The sequence below is a fragment of the Callospermophilus lateralis genome, chromosome 10 (genome assembly GCF_048772815.1).
Source record: "Callospermophilus lateralis isolate mCalLat2 chromosome 10, mCalLat2.hap1, whole genome shotgun sequence".
NCBI lineage: Eukaryota > Metazoa > Chordata > Mammalia > Rodentia > Sciuridae > Callospermophilus > Callospermophilus lateralis.
Window position 1 is genome coordinate 54,292,112 of NC_135314.1, and position 19,243 is coordinate 54,311,354.

Consider the following 19,243-nt stretch of genomic DNA (forward strand, 5'->3'; position numbering starts at 1 on the left):
GCAAGCTTGCCATGTGCCAGGCTCTTGTATGAATTGTCTGATTTATTGTGCACACACATGACCTCCTCTCCCTATACGATTGGCTCTAGCTAGGTTAGCTCTGAGGATAAGATGCCTGCCATTTCAGTCTGGCTTTTCTGGCCTTTTCTTGTTAAGTAAGTGGATTACTTCATCTCTCTGAGCAGCAGTTTCCTCATCTACAAGATGGCAATCTATGACTTACTTCACCAAGGTTGTAGTGAAGAATAAATGGAATCAGGCCATGCTCAGTCCATGTTAAGTATTATTATTATTCCTGTTTTACTGACAAGAAAAGCTTTTGAGGTGTTAAATAAGTGGGTCAAAGTCACACAGGTAGTCAGGGGCAGCAGCAAAATTCCAGTGCTCATCATGAGGCATTCCACATTGTTCGGTCCCCTTGCTGCTCCCATGGTGTATGTTCCCAAAAGACCATCAGGATGCTAGCGTGGAAGAAATGGAGACGGAAGAACTTCAGTGACAAAACCAGCAATTAAAGCCCAGTCTTGCAAAAGTAGTGCTTGTTTATTTAAATCAGTTCAGAAAATAATGGAAAAAAGATAAAAGAGATTACGCATGATCTTAACCCCTACAATTCTATGGTGTAATTTGTTTCTCTCTCTCCCTTTTAAATAGAGAGTTATGCTTCTTTCACAGTAGTTTGTAATCACAATACAATTGTAGTGCTCAGTTTTTGTCTTCACTTTGTTATACATAATTTCTAACAGCTATGCAGAGGATATCTTAATTTTTTTACCTTTTCCTAAAAAAGGATATTCATGAGTTTCCCTTTTTCTTACTATTAATAAAAATATTTTGGGGTGTAATTTCATACAGCTTTTAGTGGATAGATTCTCCTGAAGTTGAATCACTGAGTCAAAAGACACATCCTTTTTAAGATGAGTGGTGGTGGCACACACCTGTAACCCCAGCGACTTGGGAAGCTGAGGCTGCAGGATCCCAAGTTCCAGGCCAGCCTTAACAACATTATTTCTAATCATGTTTCTTCTTTGGTGATGTATCTTTACAAATTTTTTGACCACTTTTTAAATGTAGTTTGTTTTCTTATTGACTTGGGAGTGTTCTTTATATATTCTGGATACAAATCCTTTATTAGTTTTTAACCTTTTATAAATATTTTTTTTAAAGAAAGAGTGAGAGTGAGAGAGAGAGAGAGAGAGAGAATTTTTTAATTTTTTTTTTTTTGTTGTTTTTGGCGTACACACGTCTTTGTTTGTATGTGGTGCTGAGGATCGAACCCGGGCGGCACGCATGCCAGGCGAGCGCGCTACCGCTTGAGCCATATCCCCAGCCCCTATAAATATTTTATTTTTTAACACTTTTTTTAAATATTCATTTTTTAGTTGGACACAATATCTTTATTTTTTTATTTTTATGTGGTGCTGAGGATTGACCCCAGGGCCTCGCACTTGCTAGGGGAGCACTCTACCATTGAGCCTCAACCCAGCCCCTTTTATAAATATTTTCTCCCAGTCTGTGCCTTGTCGTTTCATTTTCTTAATATTGTCTTTCAAAGAACAGAAGTTTTTAGTTTTGATGAAGTCTAATTCATCAATTTTTTTATCCCATAGTTCGTCTAGTCCAAGAAATCTTTGCCCATACAAGGGTTTTAAAGTTTATAGCTTTAAGCTACATTTAGGTCTATGATCAACTTTGAGTAAATTTTTGTACATGACCTGTGTGGGTTGAATTTCATTGTTTTGTTTTTGTTTTTGTTTTTTGCATATGAATGTCTAATGAGTCCAGTATTCTGCCAAATTAAACATGTGTGGGTCTGTATCTGATCTCTGTATCCATACATTTTGTTACCGATTTGTTGGCCCCACACTGGGTTTTCTTTCCCTCTTGGGATCATGGAACCAACAACAGGACTGAGCACAACTGAACAGTGAAGGATGGTTTATTCCTGGTCAAGAGCAGGAGAAGTGGGGAATAAACCTGCAAATCAACTTCTCAGCTCATTGTGGGTTGGAGATTTATGGATGGAAAGGGAAGGAAATGAGGGCAGGGAAGGGCTAATAAAGGGAGGAATATTCATGTATTTTCTGGGAATAGGTTGGAAATTACTCTGGAATTCAGGCACCACCTCTTTCTGCTCCTTTTCTGGTTCTTTCTGATTATCTGCCTGGCAAGTGTTAACTGTCATGGCGTTGGGTGGGGGTCATTTATTAAGAAGATAGATTATAATGCAGTTAGAGGTTGTCTGGTGGTCATAGATCCACACAGTTTTGTCCACCTTGCTGGCTCTGGAACTTCTGGCCTATAGGCAACCTTTCTCAAAGATGAAAAAGGTTGGGTGGGTTAGAAATTCAGCTGGGTCACTTAGGCAGTACGAGATAGGGAGGGTAGCATTTTGTCTGTAGCACACTGTCTTGATTACTGTAATTCTGTAATCAGTTTTGACCTTAGATGACACTCCTCCTTTTTTTTTTTTTTTTTTTTTTTTGTTCTTTTCAAAATTGTTTGGCTTGTCTCCATTATTTACAATTCCATGTACATTTTAGAGTTAGCTTGTCATTTTCTCAAAAAGGCTTTCTGGGTTTTTGATTGTGATTGTGTGTGGCTCAGTCCAAACTCAGATAACTGTAAAAGTAAAAAGGACTTTATTTGGGTTCTTAAAAATTGCCATTTGGCCTGGATGTGCCTGTCATCCCAGTAGTTTGGGAAGCTGAGGCAGGAGGATTGCAGGTTTGAAGCTAGGCCTCAGCAACTTAGTGAGGCTGTAAGCAACCTAGTGAAACCCTCTCTGAAAATAAAAAAATAAAAAGGGCTGGGGATATGGCTCAGTGGTGAGTGTCCTTGAGTTCAATCCCTGGTACCCAAAATTGCCATTTGGGAGACACAGGTTCAGATAGTTCTGAATCAGTGTTCTCTGGAAGCCAGAATAAATGGGAGCTAATACAAGCTCTTGAATGTTGAGAGGAACAGGGGCTACATGAGGTTGGAAGGTGAAGAAAAGAATCATGAACAGAATGGAAGTGTTAATAAAACAGGAATTCAATCTCTTGATATGCATTCTGAGCCTCTGGGCACAATGTAGCTGTCTGGTCCTTAGGTCATTAGGACTAGTCCAGATGCCAGTGAGTCTAAGGGTGGATTCCTAGGCAGCAGGTAGAATCCTGCACAGTGCTGCTCCTTTCTTGGCCTCCCAGGACCATTCTGAAATGCTCTTTATGTGTCACTTTCAAAGTAATTTTCCTTTTATTTGCACATGTCAGGTCTGTGAGTCCCTTTGTGGAAAAATGACATCTGAACACTATTAACTCCTTGATCGTGAAACTGATACCTCTGTCCATTTATTTAGGTCTCAATTTTCTGTAAGGTTCTTTATACATTTTGTCAAATTGAAGGTTGATCTTCTACTATCTTACACTGTTTTTAGTACATGATTTGTGGCTAATAAATCAACATTTTCCTGCCAAGCATGCACACACACACTCTCTCTCTCTCTCTCTCTCTCTCTCTCTCTCTCTCTCCCCTTTCTTTCTTTTTTTTTTTTTTTAACTAGGGATTGAACTCGGGGGTGCTTTACCACTGAGCTAAGTCTTCAGACCTTTTTATTTTCGATTTTGAGACAGGGTCCTTACTAGTTGCTGAGGCTGCCCTCAAATTTGCAATTCTCCTGCCTTAGCCCCCTGAGTCCCTGGTATTACAGGCATGGGCTGCCCTGCCTGTCCAAAAGCTCTCTCATTATGCTTTCTCTCCCAAGCCTTTTGCCCCCTCACTTCCATACTCAGTGGCTTGTGATACATTGTTTCATTTCTTTTGAAGTTTGTAACTCTTTATAAATACACACTTAATAAACTATATATATAAGAGTACATCTTGAGAAATATTCTCAAAATGAAAATACCAGGTCAAGCAACAGAACACTGGCAGCAAGCCAGAAACCTCGCTGTGACCCCTGCCAGTGCTGCCAAGAGGAGCCACATCCCAACTTCTGCTTGTCAGGGCTTAGCTGTGAGGGACCTACCTCTGGTCCCACCTCCTTGCTGTGCTTCTTTCTCTTCTGTATTTTGCTAGTCCCTAAAATGCTCACCCCACTTCGGCCTTCTCCCTCCTTATTTCTTCCTTCAGCTTCCTCAAAATGTCCTCTTCTTCAAGTTCTGCTTCCCTAGGAAGTCCTCCTGTCCTCCCCGGCTTCCATCCACCTTGCATTTGCCTTTGTTGACATGTTCATCATGGCGTGTTGAGGCTTTCAACTTTCTGAGACCTGGAGCAAGCTTTTCTGTAGACCCAGGATGTTCAGTGGGGGGTCATACAGCAGGAGATGAGTGGCTGTATATTGGGTGAATGCTGAGTGCCTAGGAAACCGATTCCCCAAAAGAGAGAGGTCCTTGTTCACAGCAGGTCCCCCAGCTTCCAGTCCTCACTGGCTTCTCGTCCAACCCTTTCACTCCCTTGTGTTCCCTGACATTTGGTGATGTATTTCTCTGTGGCCAAGCTGCTTCTGGAGCAAGACAGTATCATAGCTCATCAAGCTTTTTCTGAATCACTTTTGAGACGAGTGAGAGAGCTTGGGCTCCTCATCTGCAGTGAAAGAGCAATAGCGTTCCACCTGCTCAGTCTGTGACCCAGTCTCTTATTTCAGCGTTAGAGGTGCGCAGGTGACTCTGGGCAGTGTTGAAGTCCCGCATCCATTCACCCGGCTGCCAACACATCTTGGGTTGCCTTTTCACTCTTAGCAAGAAGTGGCCATATATACCACTTGTTTGTTGCTCTGTGTCAGAGTCTAGCTTCTTCTGATCATAATGATTGGGAGTGTTTATGTGCCGCATAGAGTCCTTCCCTTGCCACACAGATTTCTTTTAGCAAGGGTACAGCCCAAAGACTGGGTAAATTCCCAGGCATGATGGTGCATGCCTATAATCCCAGCAGCTTGGGAGGCTGAGGCAGGAGGATCACAAGTTTGAGGTCAGCCTTGGCAATGCATCAAGACCCTGTCTCCAAACAAACAAATAAATAAAAATGTGGGGGATGTGACTAAGTGGTAAAGCATCCCTGGGTTCAATCCTCAGTACCAAAGGGGAAAAAAAAAAAAAAAAGATTGGATAAATTCCATTTAGTGAAGCAGGAAGGAGGAAAAGAGCTGATCTGACTGACTTGAGACATGAAATGGTTCTGTTAATAATTGGAATGGTTTACATCTACCAGAATAAACGGCAGTTCTTACCAACTCCTCAGACGTCAGACCTGTCTCCCCATCTCTTGTTCATTTGAACTCTGGTCCTGAGTGACTCATGTCTAACTGGAGGACTGAGATGTTTATTTAACTATTATTTAACTATTATCTCAGACAAACCCAGCCAGAGCATGTGATGGGGTGGCTGGAGTGGATCTGGGGAAGGAATAATAGGTGAGGTGAAAGAGGGGCAGATAGGAAGGAGATGTCATTGAAAGGAGCAGGACGAATGCGATGACCTGGGGTGGGGTGGGGTCCAGGCACACGAGCTTGTGTGGGCAAAGGCTTAGAGATTTGTCTGTGCATCTAGGTTTCCTGGGCCTGGGCTATAGGTCTGTTAAGCCTCTGCAGAACCTATTGCCAGAGGCTTAAAGAGTGAGCAATAGGGGCGCATGGCCAGGGCATGCCTGCAATTAGACTACAAGCCCTGGACATGGGCCAGTGTCCCACGGATGCTCCAGGGAAGACTTGGGCAGGAGGACTCTTGACCTTCCACCTTCTGTCCTGCAGGAGAAAATCGGCTGGCGAAAGGACGCCCTGCACTTGCTGGTGTTCACAACGGACGACGTGCCCCACATCGCGCTGGATGGAAAACTGGGGGGCCTGGTGCAGCCACACGATGGCCAGTGTCATCTGAACGAGGCCAACGAGTACACTGCGTCCAACCAGATGGTGAGGGGCAGCCAGGCTCCGAGGGGGACCCCTCCTGGGGTCTAACTAACTCTTCACCCCGCCACTGATCCTTTCTCTGGCCCTCAGTCCTCACTGGCCTTTGGTCGGTTCTTGGTCTCATTCTTTTTTTTCTCTCTTCTCCAAGTGGGTTTCTGGAACTCCTCATTAACTTGGGACATTTCCCAGGGATTTCTGTAGCAGGTTCATCTTTCTGCCATTATGTATCCAAGTGGGGAGATTTTTGGTAGGAGGAAGAAGGTAACCGAGGGAGTCGGGACAGACCATGGGCAGAGGGGATCTTAAAGGAATGTGAGGAATGGTTTCCTACAGAGCTCACGACTGGGATGGAAGTTACAGGGAGGAATCCTGGCTTCTAGAAATGGCTCCCTGAGGCAGTGAGTTACCTGTCAGTGTCAGAGGGGCAGCAGGTGGACTGCTGGACCAGGAGCCTCAGGGATCCTCCACTCCCAATAGCCTGTGACAGTGGCCACTTAATTTAAAAGAATTTATACAGAATTTCAAACACATATAGTAATAGACAAGCTCGGCGAACCCCTGCATACCCATTACCCAGCCCCAACAACTCTCGGGCTCTTGCCACACATAAAATGCGGCCTTTTCCAGAAATCTGTACCTTCCTCTTTCTCAAATCCATTCTGGTGTCTGGCCAGGGAGGAGTTCTTCCCAATTTTCTTTGTAAGACAAGCCCATTTTTCTCCAGTTTCAAGAAGTGATCATGTTGAAGCCTTTCAAATTATCCAGGAGTGGTGGAATCTGGAGAAGACTCGAGACTGTAGGACCTCAGCTGATGGCAACCTCTGTGCCCCTCAGCAAGCCTTAAAATCCTAAGGACCCTGTTAACTGCTTCTCAGCCTCCTCCTGCCTCCTGGCTCTGCATCCACCCCATGGCCAGCTTTTAGCCCAGTGGTCAGCAGCCTCCTCCTCCTGTTCGGAGCTATGAGCAGGGCTGTGGTTGGGCACAGGAAATGGAAAATAGGGCAAGGGAAGGTCTTAGGGCAGAGAGGGAAGCGCAGGGTGCTGAAGGCAGATGGTAGGAAACAGTGGTTGTTCTCCTTGGGGCCTCAGCATCTTGCTGGAAGATGGAGACACAGCAGCCTGGAGAAGCCTCAGTCCTCATTTTCCCACTCTGGGGTGTCTGGCAAGTACCTCAGGGTCCTTTGTGCACCTCTGCACAGTCCCTCAGTCAGGAGGTACCACTGGGGACTGGTCACTGAGGGGTCCTGAGGGGCCACCTAAGGGAAAACGTTCCTTTTCACGGTGAATGTGGAGCAGCTGAGTGGATGTTGAAGCAGGTGCTGGGCTCTCAGCTCATCCCAAGTGTCACAGCCTTGATTTGCCCTGGCCCTAGGACTATCCGTCCCTTGCTTTGCTTGGAGAGAAGCTGGCAGAGAACAACATCAACCTCATTTTTGCAGTGACGAAAAACCACTATATGCTCTACAAGGTATGCCTTGGGGTGGGGATGGAGGGTGGCCTGGTTCTGGGGCCTCACTGACTCTAAGGGAGGTTAGAACTGGGTGGGAGTGTGGTAAGGTGTCTTCGCAGCCTTGCTTTGTGTGGTAAGAGACAAAGGAGGAAAAAATCTTAATATTGAGGAAAACTCAAGCATTCGCACAGCCATGAATATCTTTACAATATCTTTACTTATGGTATTCAGTTTGATTCTGAGAGAATCCTTGAAAATGGCGTGAATCCCCACTTTTCTGTTGATGAAATGGAAACATGGAGGGGCATACTCTATAGGGAAGGGAAATAAGTGCAGATGTGCACTTAAATATTCAAGTAAGCAGCCTGCATCACTAGCAGAGAGTGGGAGACCAGCGGGTCGTCTGGGATAGGAGCTCCCCAAGAGAACGGCCAATGTCCTGATGGCACGGAGCCATCTGTAGGGTCCTTTCTGTCTAATGAGACTGTTCCCAGGTTGTCCTGTCATGCATCGTCATCAGCTCCCCTGTGAGCACTCTTTCCTGCCACAATGGGCAGGTCACACATTGAACTCGAAACCCGAGATACACAACTTCTGTGAGCTGAAGTGAAGCCCACCCTCACCTCTGATGTCCTTTTTGCTGAGAGGTTAGGAAACTTCACCAGGAATCCCCTAAATATTCACAAAGAATCCTGACTGATCCTGTCTTTCTATGACTCTTGTGAAGACTGTCCCTGGTGAAAAGCCACAGGTGTCTTTGGGAATTCTTGAGCTTCTTTTAGTGTGAGTCTGTTCTAGACCATGAAAACAGGGAGGACAATCTGTTGTTGCTGTTTCGTTTGTTTGGAAAATGGCAGGCTGATGCGTTTTACAAACTACATTTTTAGAGGGATTAACGGGTATGTACTGTCGTGGGCTTCCAGATGTTTTATGAGAAGAGAAAAGAAATCCTACTCAGCTTTAGCCATCCTTTCCCAGAACCAAGTCCCCTGGCTCAGGGAAGTGCCTCATAAGGGACTCTGCAGAATGCCATAAATGTGGACTTTCTGTTTTTGGAAAGTGGATTTGTCAGATTGCCATCATCAGTAACTTTTTGGTATGGAACATGATTGAGGCCAGGGAGTATGTTACATGCAATAAAAACTAAATATATATATAAAAGGGACTTTGCAGGCTGAGGGCAGTGGCTGCTCCATCCCTGTTACAAGAGCCGTGTTTAGGAGTTAGTACTGAGGGAAGAGGGCAGCCAGTCCTTCAGGGCTGCCTGCTTTGTCCCAAGACCACACTCAGAGGTATCCAGAGGTCCTTGGGAGGGCACCCTATTGGTCCTCAGCTCCCTATTGAGGAAAGAAAGTGTACTTGAGATCCTCGGGAAACTTGCCCTTTGCACTCCTGGGAACAGACAGTATATCTGGAAGTCGAACATGGGACCACCTGTGTAGACCAGAGGAGTGAGGCAAGAAAAACATGTCCTCCTCAGAGGATGGACAGAGGATGTCCCTAACGGGCCAGAGGGGCAAGGTCTCCAAGACTTTGTGCTTTAGGGCAGGTGTGTCAGCCTCTCCCCACAGGTCCCCAGGGGCTGGGATTCCTCGGCTACTGCAGCAATTCGGTCCTTGCACCAGTTCTTCTCACCTTCCCTTGTGGCAGCTCCTCCCACGTGTGGTTCAGGAGGGTGGCCCAAGAGGGCCGGGCCCTTAGTGTTCTAGTCAGTAGAGGAGTGTTCACTCTAATGGAATGGAAGGCAAAATGGACTTACTTCCTTCTTTCTTTTTCAAGAATTTTACAGCCCTGATACCTGGGACCACGGTGGAGATTTTACATGGAGATTCCAAGAACATCATCCAGCTGATTATCAATGCATACAATGTAAGTCTCTGCCTTGGCCCCCATCACCTCCTCCATCCTGCTCACTCCTACTGAGGGCCTGGGGACTGATGTGGGTTCAGGGGGGCAGTGCGTCGTGCTCATGGACTCAGCTCTGCTCTGACCCTGCTCCCTTCCACAGTCTCCACCCTCTCATCCTCGGCTGGTCCCAGTGAGGCAAGTGGCTCAGTGAGACTCAGGCCCACAGCCCGGGGTCACCTCCAGTTCTGATACCTCTTGTGAGCAAATGCTGGTGCTCTCTACCCATCCAGTTGCCCAAATGGTCTTGCAGAGCATTTATTCCCTGGTGAGGCCAACAGGGCGTCTGCTAGCCACAGCTGCAGGCTGTGAGAAGTGAGAGGCCTGTGCTCCGACCTTTGCCTCACAGCAAGCAGGTCAATTGGAATTCCTTATGCTTGTGGGACTCAGCAGAGAACTGCAGACTAACAGGGACAAAGGGGACACAAGAAAAAAATCAATATCATTTTGCCCACACACTGAAGACCTGATTGCAATTGAGCCCTTTCGGAGGGATTCTGAATGGCACATGAGATCCTGTGCTGTTGAAACTCATCTTGGGCTCATGGCTCTAGTGTAAGTGCAGGAGCTCGTGGACATGATTTAGGAGTCACTTCCATATCTCAAACCAATCATTCAAGGAATCACTTCCCAAATCTTTCTTCTTTCCACCATCCTTTCCCTCAGTTCACAACATCCAAGAAACACTTGACTCAGACCCATCTTCTCTGAGGAAATGGTGAGCACAATTTTTTTGTACTGGGAAGTATGTTCCCTTGGCCATCCCCTCCCTCCTAGGCCCAATATGGTTGCAGCATCCAGTGCCCACCATGCCCTCAGGGGTGGGGTAATTTCTAGATTAGACTTCAGAATCATCAGCCTGTTGAAATAAAGTATCATGAAGTAACACTATTAGTCCCAAATTTACATAAAATAGACTTGTGGGCTAACCTGGGAACCTCTCAGTAAGGCATTACATATCTGTGATGAGAATCATCTTGCTTTCCCTGCAGTGACTGATTTATAAATGAGTAATTTGGAACCCTGCCTTTCCCAGTGTTGACTTTGTCCACCTACAGATGTGGCCCTATTTTGAGTTATAAAGTGCTGCTCAGCCAAACCAGGAGTCACTGAGGGACCTTAGAGTCAGGGTGTAGCCAGCGCGGCACCTTGTCTCTCTGAGACCCAGTGCCCTGATGACAGCAGATTGGGCAGTGTGAGGACTTCTGGCTAGTTTGCCCTCCCTTCCTCCTGGCCATGTCAGCCCATCTCCTGTGATAGTTCGGGCTCCTCTTCCTCCCTTACTCAGTTCCCCACATACTAACGTCCTCTGACATTTAAATCCTCACTAGATCCAGTGGCCGCCTCGGAGCCCGGAGCCCAGTGAGACAGTGTTTCCAAATTGACTTATACTTTAGTGGTTTTCAGATTATGCAGGGAGTAATTTGGTTTGCATTTCAGAAAGAGGGAGAACAGTTTTGCTTGGTTATGTGGGCACAGCAGATCTGCTGAACCACCACATACTGAGAGGGCTTTGAGAAGGGAGTGTGAGGGAAGACCCAGGCCTGGCAAGGTCACCCCTTTCCTGGGATCTCTCCTCACTGGAAGCTTCTCGGGTCTCAAGCGCTGGACACTGAACTAAAGGAATCATGACCAAAGGAGCAGCCTCATCTGGGCTCTGTGGGGTACTGAGAAGACTCCTGCTGGGCTTCTGGGGAGAAGCTCCTTCCCGGCATCTCCATCCTCAGCTCAAGTTCAGACCCAACAGCAGCCGACAGACCTCCTGGGCTCCCTCAGAGCATTTCCTGGTGAGGGCCCAGGCCCTCTGCCCCTGTGGCTTTGATAAAGAGAGCATGATGACACATAGTTCCATAGAACTGGCTGGGTGGAGTTTGCCAGAAACAGGGAAAGCTCTGTACATCAGCATTTTCCTGTGGCTGAGGGGATCTGGATGTCCATGCTTGTATGGAGATTACACACAAGCATGGACATACTGGATCATATATCCTTTATTATAGCTTTTATTAACATACCTGTAAACATAAGTTAGGTTTTTCCCTGCATTCTTTAAGCCCATCCTAATAAATCAATTGAACTTGAGGAAGACATCATGGAAACTCTAATTTATTTAATTTTATTTTATATTGGTGCAGTCTAATTATACATAATAGTGGGATTCCTTGTGCCATATTCACACATGCACATTACATCATTTGATCAATCTCATTCCCCAGTAGCTTCCCTTTCCCTTCCTTCCTCCTCCCTATTCAGGAGTCCATTTGTTCTGTTCTACTAATCTCCCTTTTATTTTTATTATTATTATTAAACTCATGTATCATAATTACATATATATGCAGGATTCATTGTGGTATATTCATACATGAACCTAGCATAATTTGGATGAGAACCCAGATTTATAGCCAGTGGGTCAGAGATTAAGTCACAACCCACCACTTATAACTGACATCCGAAGTGTGTGGGGGTCCTTATAGAACTGAGCCCCCCACCTGAGGCATCTGACACTTGTCTCCAGGTAGAAAGTGTCAGAACTGAATTGATTTGAATTACAGGCCACACAGCTGGATGGAGGATTGCCTGGTGTGTGGGTCCGGGGTGGAGGGATTTCCACCCCTCTGGTGCCAGCCGCGTCATGTTGGATGGTGTGGAGACTTGTTTTTCCTTCAGGTACCATCCTCTTGCTGCTGTCGGGTGGCAGTGGGGAGGCCCAGGTTGGGCTCCAGGCTCCTGGCACTTGCCCTGGATGCGAGTCTGCCCTGGCTGTTGTGTGTGGGGTGCACTTTGGCCAGCAGGAGAGGTTCTCCACAGCCCTTTGCCTGCTGCTCTCTGGCCAGGGTCTGGTCACAGCTCTGTTTTACTATTGCATTTCCGGTGTTACCTTCCCATTGGAGCAATTTGTGGTGGATTTCGTGTGAGTCAACACAACACATGACTAGGCGGGGGTGTCGACTCTTTCCTCCCCTGGACAGCTGGCCAGTGCTCTGTGGGCCACTCTGAGGTTGGGTTGGAGCGTATGTAGCAGATGAGATGGCCGTGGTATTTGGCCTGCTGAGGAGGGAGCCGAGCGCAAAGGGAAGGTGTAAGGTGGTGTCTTGTGGAAGCAGCCTGTTGCATGCAGCTTTTGTAATGTGCATCTGTCAGCTCATGGGTTTATACATTTTTTTCTTGCTATCCCCAGTTCTTCAGTGTGAGAAATCACCACCTCCTCCTGAGGGAGTTTGGCAGCCTGGAACTTGGCCTGGAGCAGGTCCTGGTGACAGGTTCTCTCTCAGGGCTCAGCCACAGGCCCCGGGTCCGTACTCACAGATGCCAGCAGCATGCCCCACTGACAAGGGGGAGGTAGGACTCAGACAGAAATCATGGGCCTCTTTAAAGTGGGAGAGGACAGAATGAGCTGGAAACCACTTGGGCTGCATGTGGAGTGACATCAGAGCCGGGGCGTGTTTTCCCCTAGCTGGGCACATGTTTCTCTTTTGGTTGTTGCCATAAAGTCTGCTCCACCCACTGCACAGCTGGCCTGACTTAAAGCAATTACAGATGTGACCTAACCTGACCGGGTACGTTACAGAATAGGCTTTAAACTTCTGACATTCTTGACATTGTCTCCTTTTCCTAGGAAGGGGAATAGGAATCATGTCCAGAGGGAAGTCTGGTAGGAATTTACTGAGTTCCAGTGAGCCACATATAAAGGCCTTCCTGCGTAAGAACTTCCTGCAGCTTTGATTCTCTATTATGTCTTGCCCTTTCTTCCTTCGTCCACAGATGTACCCTAATGGCCTGATGGGTGGCAGACGTCATGCTACACCATGGCAATGTAGTAGTGAACCAAACACAGCCCACCCTCCAGAAACTCACCCATTTGGGGGAGACCAACCCATACCTCCAATCAGGGTACTCACTTCCCAAAGTCAGAGAAGCAGTTCCACAGAGAAAAGTGTGTCTCTGGTGAGAGGGTTTGGGTACGTACCGGGGGGATGGAGAGAGTCTGCTGCTGGTCCTGCATGCCTCCAGCAGCTAAGCCTGGGCCTTGGTTTTTGCTACTTTCAACGAGAGGTTTGAACTCAGTCATCTCCATGGTTTCTGCTACCTCTAACATCCCAAGAGTTTCTGACTCCCCAGCACTGTGGGGAGCAGGAATTCAGGTCAGAGCACAAGCTTAGGGTCTTGTGGCCTAAGTAGAGGATAGGACTGGATCTCCATCCTGTTGCAGTTACCGAACCACAGAGTAGGAGTCCCCATCCCTGGTGTTCTTCTCCTCTTGCCAAGTCCTCCATTAACAGATCAGCGTCAGCTTTGGCAGATCTCGGTGGGGAAATGCCAGTGCTTCCTTCCAACGTTGTGCTGCTGCTGGACCACAGGGCCCTCATATTTCAAGTGACTGTTTTCAATTTTTGGTGTAGCTCTGGTCTACCTAACTCTTTTATGGTATGCTGTTTTAGCTCATCCTCATACTTATTAACAATTATAAATAAATTTTTTTTTAAATTTAATTTGTCTTTAAAAATAAGTTTAATTTTCATCAGCTTGGCCTAAGTCATTTAGCCCCTATTAAAACATTCATTCTTTCGTCCATCCCATCATTCAAAAAACGCTTGTGCTGAGTCTCAGAGAGGTATGCGTCATGGCCCTGGGAACTCACATACAGTTGGAAGACAGATCTGCAAAGAGCTGCTCAGCTAGAGAATGCCGTGTTGAGTACTGCCTTTGTGACCCTTGACCAGCTAAAGCTGCCACTTACAAGAGGAAGTAGATTTAAGAAGAATCATATTTTTAGAGTGTAGAAGCACTTAAACAATTGCCTGCAAAGAGAGAGACATTTTTTTTTTTTTTTTTTTTTTTGCAGAGTATTTTCAACAAGCTGTTAATTTGTTTGGAAAACTGAATATTTCACTTATTCAAGTTTAACACTATATGCTCAGCAAAAAGAGAAAGAGAAAAGAAAACCCACAAGAGGCAATTTCTGCCTGCTGCTCTGTTCGACAGCTGTGCTCCCCGGGGGTGCACCTGAGAAAGAAGGGCCGTGGGAGCCTGGTCTTGGTTCCATGTGTCTCTCAGAGTATGGTGTCTTGCTCTGCTCAGAGTGCTTAGTGTTAGGATGGTTGTTTTCTTAATGTTTGATAAAATATGACTCTTATATACAAGCCAATTACTCCATTGGCCCCTGGTCTCCAGAGTAACATCTTCCTTAGAGATTTTCAAAGGCAGTTTTTCAAAACCAATGGACATATAGAAAATCACATGAACTTTTCACAAACTGAGTATCCAGCACCTGGGTCAAAAACACAGGAAAATTCCAACACCAGGAAGTCCCTCTCTGTCTGCCAAGGGTAACCATTAGTTTTACCTGTTTTTAATCAGCAAATTGTACACTGTTTTACAACAGGGACAAGGACATATGCTGAGAAACGCATCCTTAGGTAACTTCTTCATTGTGCAAAAGTCATCATAGAGTGTATTTACATAAGGCAGATGATGGAGCCTACTGCATACCGAGGCCGTGTGATGCAGCCTCTTGCTGTAGGCTACAGTCCTGAACAGCCTATTATTTTACTGAATACTGTAGACAGTTGTAAAACAATGAAGTACTTGTGTATGTAAACATATCTAAGCATAGAAAAAGTATGGTAAAAATACTGTGTATTAAGAATTTTTCAGGGCTGGGGATGTGGCTCAAGCGGTAGCGCGCTCGCCTGGCATGCGTGCAGCCCGGGTTCGATCCTCAGCACCACATACAAACAAAGATGTTGTGTCCGCCGAAAACTAAAAAAATAAAGAAATATTAAAATTCTCTCTCTCTCTCTTTAAAAAAAAAAAAAAGAATTTTTCAGCTCTTATAATCTTATGGGACCACATTAGCATATGTGGTCTGTTGTGAACCAAAATGTCTTTATGACTGTAAATAGAGCCATATAACATGTAAGCCTTTGTGTCTTGGCTTCTTTCAGGCAGTGTTACATTCATGAGATTTGTCACTGTCCTTGCATGTAGTTGTATTTGGTTCATTATCATTATTGTAAGGCCCCCTACCATGTGAAAACACCGCAGGTTTTAAAATCCATTCTACTATTCTAGGCTTTTGCGTAGTTTCCAGGTTTTAGCTATTATAAACTGTATTGCTATAAACATTTCTGCCTAGGTCTGTTAGTGACGTAAACCCTTCTGTTGGGGATAATCCTCTGGTGAATGCTAGGTCTGAGGATGGCCTGACCTTTAGGAGATATTGCCTAATGGTTTCTAAAGGGCTCTCCCAACTAACACTCCAACCAGATGAATGAGAGACCCCGATGCTCCATGTGCTTTCTGATGATACCCGATGTGTTCAGTCTTTTATTTTTTCTGTTCCAGTAAATCATTTTGACTTGCTTTTTGTTTCCTGCACCATCTTAACCTACACAGAAGATGGGTCTCTCATAATGTAGTTTCAGACTTATGAACGAGGGGGCAATGTGGGGGCAAGCTTGAGTGTGAAGGATGATAGGGTGGGTCCTGGAGAAAGTGCCTGCTGAACTGGTTTTGCAGGATGATAAGGTGCTGGATGGAGTGTGGAATGATCAAAGGATTGTTGGTCCTGAAAAGGCCCAAATCCTAGAGAGCACATTCGGGATTTTTAGAAACTGTACCTGTGAAGCTGGGGGTGGGGGATGAGAGGTGGCTCTGGAGAGGGAAGCAGGAGACCAAATATAACCGTTTGAAACAGATACTAATATAATTTGGCAGGTAGATCATTATTAATGTGTCCAAGCTCATTGAGGGAGATCTCAAGTCAGCTCCACCAAGATGGTGTGTGGGTGTAGAGAGGAGAAAGGGGGAAGGCAGGGAACCAAGCCTGCTGGCTCTTTCCTTGGCTAAGCCTCCTGGGTTAGAGGAAGCCATGTGGCATCCAAAAACCAGCACCAACGTCACCTCAGCTGTGGCCTTTACTAAGTGGTTTGGGCTTTGCTGTCTCCCTCTGTTCAGAGTATCCGGTCTAAGGTGGAGCTGTCGGTCTGGGATCAGCCTGAGGATCTCAATCTCTTCTTCACTGCCACCTGCCAAGATGGCGTATCCTACCCAGGTCAGAGGAAGTGTGAAGACCTGAAGATTGGGGACATGGTAAGTGTTTACCTCTGGTTTCTGAGCTCTTGTTAGCCTTGGCCATTAGTCTTCAGGATTCTAATGATTTGTACTTACTGTTGTCCTCTGGGAGTGTGTGTTCTGTCTTCCAACTGAGGATCCTGGGGCGTTTCCTAAGCCTGCTCTGCATTTCACGCTCAGAGTCCCAGGCAGGCTGGTTAAGGAGCCCTGCTTGGTAGGCCACCCTCAGTGCACTGCCACCTCAGCCTTCCTCAAGAGGACACTGTGCCCCTGGAGTTTTGAACCTTTATCCTCTGAGCACGACAGGGATCTCAGGATCCAGTGGACCCTGAGAGACCCAGCCTCCATTCTTGCTCTTCTGCAGCTTACTCTGTGCCTTGGATACATAATCTGCTCCATGCTTTTTCTTTCTGTAAAAGTTGAAGAAAGCCACCCAGGTGTTCTGATTTGATGAGATGAATGGCCGGCTCTACAGTACTAGAGGGAACAGGTGGCTTGCCAAATAATCGATGTAAGTGATGTATGTAATGATGGATGGCTGCATGCCACACCAAGGACTTGAGAGTGGGAGCCGGGAACGGCTTTTATGGGTGCTGCGAACACATGCCAATGTTGGTGCTGAGGTGGCAGAGTGGTGATGGAGGGCTGCCCACCAGAGGTCCGTGCTTCTGGGGGAAGAACAGGAGATCCGTTCCTGACTTGCTCTGTTGCTCAGAATGTCGGAAGGGAGTGAAGGAAAGCTCTCTTCCGTAATTCAGAGAATCTAGTTAGAAAAAGTATATGGACTTTTTAAAAATAGATGACTCTGTCCTCAGGGCACATGTAAGCACTGATCATGGCCCAGGCTGGGTGAGCTGACTTCTCCCCTGACTCAAGGAGACGTGGGTGTGGCCGCAAGGCTGCTCACACCCCAGCAGTGGTGTTCTGGGGTCTTCTCACTTTCCACCAAAGATCCTTCCCCGCCACCTCTCACATTGCCCTTTGCCCACTCACAACACGCAGGCCAGCCTCTCACCCCTTCCAAATCTCACAACAGAGCCGCACCCCAACAAAGAGACACTTGGAAGATGACATGGAAGTTGAGAGAGTCAAGATCTCTAATGACTGGGGAACAAATCCTTTTCTTTCTTTACTTCGGTAATGGAAACAAATCATCGTGTAAGACAGGTTATTTACAAGTGTCTTTGGCTTTTTAACAAACTTGAAAGAAGGCCTGATCAAGATGTCAGATAAGTCATTACAAATGATGGCATTTCACTCAGAGGGAATTCATAGGGAAAAATAAAAGAAAAAAGGAAGAAGAGGAAGGCATTTGTAGAACAAGAAGCCATGACCATAACAAAAACTCTTCCCGTCTCCATCTTCCTATTTAATGCACATAAGTTTTTTGTGCTTATATCTGTACAAAAATATAAATATAATTGATTGTGATTCCTGCCTTCTTTAGCAATAAGTAATATTATTTTACATACCTATCAACTCTTTGGGGGAAAGACCTGATCTCATTAAAGAGACAGTTTCATTAAAATTTTAATTGTTATTTTTAATAATTGTCAAGCGTTATAATGTATCAATGTTGTTTTGATCAATTATAATGATTACTCAATCAAAATGAATTTTAAAAAAACACTCAAGCCTTAAAGTTGTAGGGTTTAAAGAGATGATTATGCGGGCTACAGTAGTGCATACCTGTAATCTCAGCTACTTGGGAGGTTGAGACAGGAGGATCACAAGTTTGAGGCCAGCCTCAGCACTGTAGCTAAACCCTGTATCAAAATTAAAAATGGCTGGAAATGTAGCTCAGTGGTAGAGCACTTGCCTCACATGCACAAGGCCCTGGGTCCAATCCCCAGCACTGCACACACATATACAAAAATCCAGTTTAGAAAGTGGAAAAAGGCAGAAATGACCAGAAAAAAACAACATATGACTGTAGATCTGAGTATGGAATGTTTGCTGCACCGTGTCATCAAAGTGAAAAAAATGATACGTGGAACACACTGGAACAAGCCCTTTACTTGGAGGAATAGTTACAACAGGAGAGAGGCCTTCAATCTGTAAGCAAGGACATGCAACACAGGGCCCTATGTTTCTAATGGCATCCTATGAGTAGGACAAATAATGTGGGTGATGACAGCACAGTCAGGCAGATTTGTTGCTGAGTGAAGTAACATGTTTTCTATGAGGACTTGACTGAGGTTCCAGACGTCTCTTGTCTGTTGTGCTAACTATTGGCTTGGGTTGAATTTATGGAAGACTTGCCTATCAAATGTGGGAAGGTCACAGAGATGGAGAAAACAGCTTATCTCATAAAGTGGGAAAAAAACACAAGATTTTACTCCCCCCCGCCAAAAAAAAAAAAAAAAAAAACTGAGCTGGAGTGAAATACTCAGGATTAATATATTTAGTTCACATTTAGGCTAAAGGGAACATGGTTTGATAGTAATTTTAAAAGGTCTAGCAGGTTGTAGTGGCTCAAAGCTTTGATGTGTATGACTAGTGTTGCTTTAAAAAAAAAAAAAAAAAGGCAGGGGACAGGGATGCCAACTGGGATTGCATTATTTTTGAAAGCCCAGAGAAATGGTGCCACCTTTCTTTGCTTGGGCCAGACTGCATGTGGAAATCAATGGCCAAGTGTTTTTAAAAAGGAAAGTGACAATCAAAACTCTCATGAGTTGACTAGAAACCAGGGAAGTCAAAGGAATTGGTGTGTGTTGATAATGACTATGAAGTCATTAAAGCAGCCAACTTATGCTGCTTTAAGCAAAATTGGGGAAATCATTAAAATTTGGGGGTCCCCTTGGAAGCCAAAAGGGAAATACATTAGGTCCCAAGAAGGACCAGAGACAAACTAGACAATGAATAGTTCTGTGTTCACCACCAATTCCCCTCTGAGGAAGACATTGGATAACATTGTTATCCACGTT

At 45.6% G+C, this 19,243-nt stretch overlaps 1 protein-coding gene across 2 annotated transcripts in view; it reads left to right on the forward strand.

Annotated features, from left to right (window-relative positions):
* The window catches only part of Itgb5 (integrin subunit beta 5), a 114,125-nt gene that overhangs the window by 55,414 nt on the left and 39,468 nt on the right, over positions 1–19,243 (forward strand). For both annotated transcript variants that reach the window (XM_076868025.2, XM_076868024.2), the window contains exons 6-9: positions 5,732–5,893; positions 7,263–7,358; positions 9,120–9,209; positions 16,200–16,334. In XM_076868025.2, coding sequence (XP_076724140.2) covers positions 5,732–5,893; positions 7,263–7,358; positions 9,120–9,209; positions 16,200–16,334 — 483 coding nt within the window. The remainder of the gene's footprint in view (positions 1–5,731; positions 5,894–7,262; positions 7,359–9,119; positions 9,210–16,199; positions 16,335–19,243) is intronic.